At 39.7% G+C, this 10,519-nt stretch overlaps 2 protein-coding genes across 2 annotated transcripts; both read right to left on the bottom strand.

Annotated features, from left to right (window-relative positions):
* Window positions 5,027-7,601, bottom strand: LOC109718533 (protein MAIN-LIKE 1-like). The gene is made up of 7 exons (XM_020244796.1): window positions 7,479-7,601; window positions 7,284-7,370; window positions 6,557-7,198; window positions 6,395-6,480; window positions 6,224-6,320; window positions 5,714-6,145; window positions 5,027-5,629 (listed from the first exon to the last, which is right to left on the bottom strand). The coding sequence occupies exons 2-7, from the start codon at window positions 7,368-7,370 to the stop codon at window positions 5,027-5,029; spliced, it is 1,947 nt and encodes a 648-aa protein (XP_020100385.1). The 5' UTR covers window positions 7,479-7,601.
* LOC109718532 lies at window positions 7,345-10,519 on the bottom strand. Its single transcript, XM_020244795.1, has 3 exons — window positions 10,029-10,519; window positions 9,713-9,946; window positions 7,345-9,634 (listed from the first exon to the last, which is right to left on the bottom strand). Exons 1-3 carry the CDS (start codon window positions 10,517-10,519, stop codon window positions 7,453-7,455), a joined length of 2,907 nt encoding a protein of 968 aa, XP_020100384.1. The 3' UTR covers window positions 7,345-7,452.

The raw sequence follows: 10,519 nt of genomic DNA, 5'->3' as shown, positions 1-10,519 counted from the left end.
GACCCAGCGAGCCGGCAGACGATCGCGGTAAGGGCATCGCGTCCTAGGTAGAGACCGCCCGAGACATTTATCTATTTAGTTGCATACCCCTTTTGATATATGTCATCTTTTGTACTTGATGATTTAGTTGTTAAAGAAAAGAACATGTATGTTGTGAAAGACCTTTATATTTAAATGCAAGAATGATATTTGAGATCTTGTGATGTAAAAGAAAAGAAATGATGAAAAATGTAATCGATTCCTTAAGTGTTGTTGTTTACTTTCACTCTTGGCTATTGCTTACCCTCGTGCAAGCCATTGTGTATACTTCCGCTTATGCAATGTCTACACTCTATCTGTACCTGTTGTTGGGCCTTGGGCGGATAAGGGAGGCTCTGTCCGCTCGGCGTCTGTATCACGCTCTCGAACCGGCCAAATAGGATCGGGTTCGGGGCGTGACAATAATCCATTTATTGTGTATAAATATGATAAATGATTTACTATGTCTGAGAAAAATATATGTATTGTGAAAAAATATAAGTATTGAATGGAAAGAATATAAGTATGGAACACAGTGAACCATTCATCATATTTGAACACGGTGAATGGTTCACCGTGTTCAACTTGTCTGCGTGACGGGGATAGGGCCAAAATTATTTGTGAAATTTTTTTTTTGAGGGGGTCAAATACAAAAAAGGCCCAATATATATATATTTTTTATTGTTAAAACCCAAAAAGAGTTTTCCATATATGCCCTGATCCTATGAAACTTTCTGAATTATATATTTAGAATTTCTCTTTAAAAAAAATATAAACAGGTTAATAGTAACAGTAGCTTTTGAACTCAAAGAAAAGTTTCACTTTGCTTTCTAAACTTCTATAATTAAATTGATCCATTTTGTCATCTGACACTGATTTTACTGGCAAAAATACAATTTGAATGCTGGATAAGCCATTTTTAAATCAATGCGCGCACTAAGGTTACCAGTTAAAACTTACAAGTTACGAAAAATTTTGAGAGTAAAACTCATTTTAAAAACGGATGAAAAATATTATCCCAGCCAGAAAACTATTTACTGAAATACTTTTCGAAAAAATCAAACATCTCCTTAATGTTTATACATCATCATTCTGTCAACAAACTTAACATTAGATAATGAAAACGGGCCAATTCGGGACATTATTAGAAGTTCAAGGAGCATTAATTAAGTCTGCATTAAAGAATAGGGCAAAAGTGAGACTTTAGCAAATGTCCAAGGGCTAGCTATTAGTGTAATTAAACCAAAGATTCACTAAAGGTGTATTTGGATACTTGTAAAACAACCCGGAAAAAAAAATTTCTGTTGAAAAGTTATTTTCTGCCGTTTGGTGACGCATAAAAAAAAAATTTTGGAAAACTTTTTTTACATATTCGACGAAAACGGGGAGTTTTCGTTCTCCGCTCACTTCGAGCGAAAATGAAAACTTCCGACTGAAAAATCGCGGCGTTTGGAGAGTTGCTTCACGCGGTGCATGAGGTCCACCACCTCGTGGACCGCATGACAGAGGTCCACAGTGGACCTCTCCGTGGACCCCTCTCTCTCTCTCCTCTTTCAATATGCGTGTATATATTGTTATATATATATAATATTTTATTTTTATATAAATATGCTATTATATATAATATTTTATTTATGAATATATAATAATTTATTTTATAGTATTAAATAAATACTATTAAATATTATATTATATACTTATTATATAATATATTTTAAAAATATTTTATTTATAAATATAAAATTATAATATAATATATAGTATGATTATTATTATATATCAAAAATATATAATATATAAAAAAATATATATAATAGGTTTTTATTTATCATTTTCTTTCTTTTTCTTTCAACCAAACAATCACCAAGAAAAATCATTTTCTTTTTTCTATAAATCAAACACTAAACAACGTAAAATTTATTTTTCTCCGAAATTTTTTTTCATCGAAATTTTTTTTTCACTGTTTTATGTGGAACCAAACGGTCCCTGATGGACAACTTAAAATTGAGTACTGGCCTCGTTGGATCGAGTTCCAGGAATCAATAATATCTGATTGATGCTATTTGACAAACCAAAATTATTTGATTAAAATTACTGAAACAGCGTCACTTTGAAAGCTTCAAATGGAAGCTCTTGTGCGCAGTTTGAATCTCTAAAAAAACATATTAATTTGCCTTTGCTTTCAAGAGCGACAGTTATGCATTCATCTTCATTGTTATATCTGGTTAAATTAAGAAAGTGAATACTGGTCAGATTCAACCAATTTATCTTAGTATCTATACCAACTACTCTTTATTTATGTAGTTAATTTAGTCGTTTAATTACTTGAAGTTCAAAATCCTATTCTGTTAAAATCTCTTTTCTCATTTAATTTTTGTTTTTTAAGTTGAGAAGAAATAATTAAGTTCCAAAAACATAGAAACTTGGTTGCGAAAGTATGACATTTATTTTGGAATAATCTTTTTTTTTTTTTTTTCAGAAGAATAAGAAAAGGAGCAAAAAAAATAAAATAAAATAAAAGAGAAAGCCAAAGAGACGAGTAGGGAGAAAAAATACAGCCCTGGTCACATATATACAGTATGTACGTACGTTAGCTTGTAAAAGCACATGTTTCTGATGCAAGTAAGTCATCTCGACTTCGGAGAGGTTGGGAGAGTGCAGCGGGGAGTGGACGGAGTACCTGTGGATAAGCGCCATTCTAAGGCCTTCGCTTTTACTTCTTAGCATGATGGCCGGAGCCATCATCAGGAAGAAAACAAGGATCATCTCGGCCATACTTAAATAGTACTAACATAAGATGGAGAGTATGTGGAAGAAGCGAGTGATGATGCGGGGTACATTTTCTTCTGGCTATATATATGCCTGTATATATAAACGCACTCAAAGAAAATTAAGTGGCTTCTCCTCTCTTTTCTTCTTTTTTTTTTATTTTTTATTTTTTTGAGTATATCTAGATTGTATGGATAACTGACCAATAGGAGATGTCAAACAGTTAACGTGAGATACTGGTCCTTCGAGATACTGGTCCTTTGAATAAAATTATTTGGATGTTGAAAAGTTTTGGTACATGCATATCCAACGCAAGGAAAGTATAAATATTGGAGAAATTAATTATTACATGCACCTCAAAATATACACCGCAAAAGTCGTAGTAGCCCTTGGGAAATTCAGTCTTCCAGTACAGGTGTAACCAAGGAAACAGGGATGTCCATTCCATCCCGCAGGGACTCCGTCTCGCATTCGATCTCGCTCCCTTCCCTGAAAGAGTCGAGGTCTCTCCGGAAATAAAATTCAAAAAATTTTCTTTTATATTTTATTTATTTTTTATTACTCTTTAATTAGTGAATTTAATTGCTCCTTAATTAGTGGATGGAAACGTCGNCCCTTTTTTTTTTTTTTTTTTTTTTTTTTTTTTTTTTTTTTTTTTTTTGAGTATATCTAGATTGTATGGATAACTGACCAATAGGAGATGTCAAACAGTTAACGTGAGATACTGGTCCTTTGAATAAAATTATTTGGATGTTGAGATACTGGTCCTTTGAATAAAATTATTTGGATGTTGAAAAGTTTTGGTACATGCATATCCAACGCAAGGAAAGTATAAATATTGGAGAAATTAATTATTACATGCACCTCAAAATATACACCGCAAAAGTCGTAGTAGCCCTTGGGAAATTCAGTCTTCCAGTACAGGTGTAACCAAGGAAACAGGGATGTCCATTCCATCCCGCAGGGACTCCGTCTCACATTCGATCTCGTTCCCTTCCCTGAAAGAGTCGAGGTCTCTCCGGAAATAAAATTCAAAAAAATTTCTTTTATATTTTATTTATTTTTTATTACTCTTTAATTAGTGAATTTAATTGCTCCTTAATTAGTGGATGGAAACGTCGGACTTTTTTCGAAAATAACCCTGAAATTTTGTAATTGGCAAAATAACCCTCTGAAAATTTTATTTGTAAAACTAACTCTCCTTTCGCTACGTTGGCGCTAGGTGGGATTTTTCTCATAAAGACGGTGAATCGTTCAAAGTCTATGTGCATTTCCCATGAAGACGGTAGATAGTTCACCGTCTTCTCTAAGCGTGGACCCTTCACTACCTTCTCAGCAATTCCCCGCGTATCAACGCCTCTGTCGTAATTCGACGAGAAGACGGTGACTCGTTTACCGTCTAAACAAAGGCGGTGAATCGTCCACCGCCTTAGCTAGCCGTAGACTTCGCCGCCTTCCCCGGCGCCCAGCTCTGCTGGAATAAGACGGTGACTTGTTCACCGTCTTTATTTAATCTTGAAGACGGTAAGTAGTTCACCGTCTTCTCTAGGCGTGGAACCAGACGGTGACTTCTCAGCAATTCCCCGCGTATCACCGCCTTCTCAGCAATTCAGAGAAGACGGTGACTCGTTTACCTCTTTAGGAAAGACGGTAAGTCGTTTACCGCCTTATCTTGGCAGCAAATCCGCCCGACAGCGGGGGGGCATAGATAAGACGGTGAATTGTTCACCGTCTTACTTAAGACGGTCAATGGTTTACCGCCTTATCTGAGCAAGTTTACCGTCTTCAGTGTAGAACTCCACCCAGCTTAATTTCGCCAAGTTCTCGACAGAGGGGCTAAAATACAGATAAGACGGTGACCCGTTCACCGCCTTAACAAAGACGGCGAATCGTCTACCGTCTTATCTAGGCGTAAACCAATGCTAGGACTTAGCCGTTTTTTCCTCCGGTGTTGTTGTATTTGCACTAAAGACGGTGAATGGTTCACCGTCTTTAGTGCAAACAGCAGCACCTGCTGTTTTAAGCTTGATTTTAAAGAAAATTTCAACAAGTTTGACGCAAGTTTTTTCACGATAACAAATTTTTCAACAAGAAACACAAGATCACGAGTGGAATAACAAGATACAATCAACAAGATAAAAATATCAAAAAAAACCCAGAGAAATATACAAATATGCACTAAATTAAGTATTATATAATATTATACAAAGTCTAAGTTATCTAAATAAAAAATATACAATCAGCCTCTCGATCGTCCTCTCCCTCGACGTCCTCGGCCACGTCCTCGTGCACGGCCACGTCCACGTCCACGTCTACGGCCACCCTCTACAACGAGATTAGCAATAGGTATGTCATCAATTGCCTCGATATCGGCCATCGCATCGAGATCTGCAATCATAACGCCCTCGCGATGCTCCGGTATCGCCTGAGTCTCCTCGATAGTGGCTGGTCTAGATGTTGGGCGGGCTTGTGATGAAGACGCGGCATGACGTCGAGAATAGACGAATGTAAAGTGATCTCTAGAGACTGGCGGCGGCAAAAGCAAGTCCAAGTCCAATGGCCTAGTAGGAAATCTCTCAGGGGCGGCGGGTATATCAGCAACATCACTAGGAGATGGAGATCCAGCAGATGTCGGTGTCTGACGGTGGTGATGACCCGATGTCGATGCATGTCCAAAATCTCGACCTCTGATATCAGTGGCGACAGGTATAGTAGGAATGTACTCCAGTACACTATCAAGATCGATATCCATGCCCGTCAATGCCTCCATCACCGCATCGTAAGAAGGTCGATCATGAACTAGGCTCCTGATGCTATACTGTGTCTGTCGTATAGCGTCCACCTGCATTATAGATAATAACTCACCTTTGGCAATCTATAATATACAAAATATTAAAAAACTAATAAATGGGCTGAGTGATCGTACCAAAGCTCTCTCGGTCTGGCCACGAGGCTGGTAAGTCAATGGTGGACGCTGTACTGGACGAGAAATCCATCGTCTCGTGATCTGCCAGTACCACTCCATATAAATCGAGGTCGCCTGTACTGGATCATCACCGACAATCAGATGCTGGTCAATAATAGCCTGTAATCGCTGTCCCCATCTCTCGATGTGTGCAGCATGAAAGTGGCCCCAATGCTCATCTGGCCGCCCCTGAGATGTAAAGCGACGGATGGTCTCCACATGAATAGGTATATGCTGCAGGAGACCAAACTGCCGAAGGACTCGATCGGGCACGTGAAGCTCGACGATATGAAAACAAATCAGCGTGGTCCGCGATCGCCATACCTCACTGCCCTGTACACAGAATGCTGGTAGCACCTCTAATACAGCATCTGTGTACGGCCGCCATGTAATCTGTGAAAAAGCCAATAATAGTCAGCAGAATGCATTAATACGGTTGAATATTGAAATAATGGTTGCATTAATACGTACCTGTGTCTCTCGCTGCTGATCTAGCTCATCTCTATAGAACTCTATATCAGTCGTCCTAACGTTGGCCCCAAAACGTAAACCGCCGGCATTCGTCCACCTGATATTTGAAAAGTATGTTAGTTGCAAATATATAGGAAGAAATATAATATGTATCATATTTAATTATTATACCGGCAACCCAAAGGGCAATCAGCCATGTCGGCAATAGCTCCAACGCCAGTAGGTCGGCCGACATGAAGATGGTCCCATGCCCAAATCTATAAATAAATTACAATAAATTAGACATGTAAGCTTAAATAGGAGAAGTTTTATATAACAATTATTATATATTACCTGTACTAATGTCGCGAAACAACAGCATTCGACCTTGTCCTTTAATGACGCCGTTCCCAATGCGCGATAAAGGTAGGCCAATGCTGCCGACCCCCAGGCTAAACCACCACATGCGTCAAAATCCGCCAAAAGTGGTAGCCACTTAAGATGAACTCTATATCCGGTGGGGTTTGGAAACAGACTACAGCCAATCTGATATAACATATATGCACGGGCTGTGGCTGCAACTAATCCAGCCGGAGCATCCAAATGTATATGATGGAAGTGCTGGTATATCCAATCTAAGCGAATCTGACCAGCTCGGATGCCATCCGGCACAACCCCTAAAAGCTCCTGACAAATCTCTATCCACGGATGCTGTGTAGTCCCCGTGACAGGCGCTCCATCGACACGAAGACCTGAAATAACCGCCACATCCTGAAGTGTAATCGTCATCTCACCGTGGCGGAAGTGGAAGGTCTGGGTCTCCCGTCGCCATCTCTCGACCAGAGCTCCCAATAGAGACTGATCGAGCTGCAGACGCCTAAGTCGAGAAATACCGTAGAATCCTGACTGTCGTAGCAAATCTAGCACCGCTGGATGATCCATATCCCACTGGTTCAATTTGCGGCCATGCTCTACGAACTGAACGCCGCGATATCCCTACAGTGACAAAAAAATAGTTAGCACAACATTTATATGTATTAATAATAAACATAATTTATAGAGAAATAATTCTTACTCTCACCTCAGTCGTGATAAATGAAGACCTATGTAGATGCTGCTCTGTCAGGACGGACTCATCAACCGGTCCCGCCTCCTCTAGATCTGCCATCTGCAATTTTAAAGAATTTGTAATTAGTAACATGCATCCAAATAGCGCATTGAATATTGGAATATTGAAAGTTTAATAAATACTAGTAAGTTAGGTAACAAGTCCTACGTCGACGTCCTTGTTGTGCGCTCTCTGTATTCTGTGGACAAGTATTTCTATAATGACCGTGCTGCTTACAAATGCTGCATTTTGTTCGTCGACCACTGGTTGCGTCCATTATATTACGAATACGTGTTGATCGTGGTCGACCTTTCTTTCTTCTAACTGGAGGCGGTACAATTGGTGGGCCCATGGGTCGTGGCCAGTAGCGCCTGTCTGGAACTGGATGGAAAAGCGGTGCGTATGTCTGGCGATAACACTCTACAGTATACCAATGGGAACAAAGACTATGATAATCTATTCTTAGTTGTGAATTACTGCAAACTGCTAAAATATGCGAGCAAGGTATGCCCGTTAGCTTGAATTCCCCGCAATTGCAATCCGCTTCTGTTCCATTAATGGTAACATTGTAATCAGAGTATCCTGTTTGAACTTCAAACTCAATAGTCCCAAATCGATATACAATGTGTCCCCGTGCCGTCACCATATTCATCGTAATTCGACTTTGTATTTTTGGTGCTAACGTGGCCGTCATACTTTCACCATTTTCACGACGCTTTACAAAATAACTATTCAGTTTGTAAAAAGTTCCCGCGACAAATGCCGTTACTGGAAGAGCACGGATACCCTTAAGTACCCCATTTAAACTCTCGGACATATTTGTAGTCATCAACCCGAAGCGTCGACCTCCATCAAATGCCCACGCCCAATACTCTTTGTATACTTCGAGCTCATCGACCCACTTCCACGCATCCTCATCTAGCGCGCGTAACTCATCTTTCAGTTTATAATATTCTACCGACGTTGGAGCACTGCCGATACTATAAAATTTGTCTAATAATGATTCATTTTTAAACCGCTTAGCCATATTTGCTTTCATGTGTCGAAGACACCACCGGTGTGCATGCCCCTGTCGAGTAGGATATAACTCAGCCACTATTTCCTTTAAGCCACTAAATCTATCAGATATAAAACAAACCGGTCGATTGCGTATAACATAATGGCCCAAGTTATGTAAAAACCAACGCCAAGTTCCACCATTTTCGCCTTCGCAAATTGCAAAAGCTAAGGGAAAAATGCTATCATTCGCATCGACAGCCGTCGCTATCAATGCATGGCCTTCGTATTTGCCATACAAGTGAGTCGCATCAATGCTCACCACCGGCCGACAATGTGCAAATCCATGAATAGAAGGAGCAAATGACCAAAAAAGACGGCCAAACTGACATATTCCCTCTGATGGCCATCTATGATCAAGCCGCCAATAAGTTCCATGATTAGTACTCTGCAGCATAGTAAGATACCGAGGCACGTCTGTGTATGACTGCTCCCAGCTCCCATAAATAATTTGTAATGCTTTGCTCCTTGCCAGCCATGCCTTCCAATAATTTATTTGAACATGCAAAGTGGATCGCACCGTTTCCTGCACTTCTTTTGGCGTCATATTTAGTCTTGCCTTCATTAACGGGAGAATTAGTTGACATATGAGATTTGAAGTACAATTACGATGCGCCGCATTTAGCATTGGAATAACACAAGTATGTTGACCCGCGTATGTCTTAACTCTGAAATATGTTGCATCCTTAGGAACCGAAGCGTGTAACCTCCAAGGACATCCCTCAACTGTGCATTTCACTGTATAAGTTGTTTTGGTAGATTTCACAACTTTCATCTGAACATTGTGAGTAATGTGCCATCGATCAAGAGCGTCCACTAAAGATGCCTTATCATTAAAGACTTCACGGAGCCAAGTCCCGTCAATGCTAGGTAGATCGGAATTGTTACGTCTAACATCGAACTCACTCGAATTCACAACATACTGTTGTATCCAATTATTATCCATAGGAAATTGCTCCGGATGGTCAATAAAATCAAGTTCCTCGTCAGGATTGTCTACATAATCGTTGTTTACATGCGGGTCGTCATTCAAACTGTAAATGGCATTCGCAAGGCAATTTAATCCACCATCGTGATCATCTTCAATGTCAACGGCTAGATCATTCCAATCGTCGTCCTCATCCTGATTACCGTCATTATCAATGGGTGCATCCTCCTGATGACCATCATTATGAATGAGTTCATCGTCCTGATTACCGTCATTATCATCTCCTTCATCGACAATATTATCAAGAACTTCATTCCAATTTGTATAGGGTGTAGATAGCCTGCAATACGTCCCGAATGTTTACTATATTAGGTAAAATTTCATTTACTATTAATTAAATAATCCAAATTTTCTTTACCCCCAATCGTAATTTTCATTAGGTGTATGAAATATCCTGGGTTCGTCACGTGACATCGAGGGTTGCGCACGTGACGTCGACGGTTGCGCACGTGACGTCGAGGGTTCGGCACGTGACGTCCAGGGTTGCACACGTGACGTCGACGGTTGCGCACGTGACGTCGACGGTTCGGCACGTGACGTCGAGGGTTGCGCACGTGAAGTCGAGGGTTGCGCACGTGGAGACTGACTCTGTCTGTAGTATTCATAATTATAATGTATGAAAGAATTTCATAATTTAAAAAATATTCACCGCAATCTTGAGGTATATTACTGACCTTGTCATTCTTACGCCTTGTTCATTATCAACTTCACGGTCACCAATTGGATTCTCCGGAAATCCCACATCGATATCATTATGTAGCAGGCTTGTGTAATAACCTTGTGACTGATATTGTGTCTCTGAAGGATATAAATCTTTCTCTATGTATAGCGACACACATCCATAATGTTCAAACAATCCAATTAATCCCTCCAATGATTCATCATCTACTATATCATGAGCAATATATTCATTTGCTCTCGTAGGGCATCGAATTGTGTATTTAAGACAACATTGTTCTCTATTACAATTTACTAAACGATACATTCTCCTCCCAAAATTCGCATAGGTCGTATCTGAACGAATCGCAATCAATTTCTTTCGACCACCAAAATATCGAGGACCATTCCCATCCATATCTAACTGTCCATCCCAATGAACACTAAGAGACATCCGACAACTAGCCATTTTAACTACACAGAAAAATAAATCAACAACATTCTCCAT

The sequence above is a fragment of the Ananas comosus genome, linkage group 12 (assembly GCF_001540865.1).
Source record: "Ananas comosus cultivar F153 linkage group 12, ASM154086v1, whole genome shotgun sequence".
Classification (NCBI taxonomy): domain Eukaryota; kingdom Viridiplantae; phylum Streptophyta; class Magnoliopsida; order Poales; family Bromeliaceae; genus Ananas; species Ananas comosus.
This window is presented reverse-complemented; position numbering and strand designations above follow the sequence as displayed.

Coding starts and splice junctions, on each gene's coding strand:
- LOC109718533 (XM_020244796.1), bottom strand. CDS start 7,370: ATGGCAGATCTAGAGGAGGCGGGACCGGTTGATGAGTCCGTCCTGACA. Junction 6,481..6,556: donor GTTTCGCGACATTAGTACAG/GTAATATATAAT, acceptor ATTTATTTATAG/ATTTGGGCATGGGACCATCT. Junction 6,146..6,223: donor ATCAGCAGCGAGAGACACAG/GTACGTATTAAT, acceptor GCTTTTTCACAG/ATTACATGGCGGCCGTACAC.
- LOC109718532 (XM_020244795.1), bottom strand. CDS start 10,519: ATGGAGAATGTTGTTGATTTATTTTTCTGTGTAGTTAAAATGGCTAGT. Junction 9,947..10,028: donor CAAGGCGTAAGAATGACAAG/GTCAGTAATATA, acceptor TGAATACTACAG/ACAGAGTCAGTCTCCACGTG. Junction 9,635..9,712: donor AATGAAAATTACGATTGGGG/GTAAAGAAAATT, acceptor GACGTATTGCAG/GCTATCTACACCCTATACAA.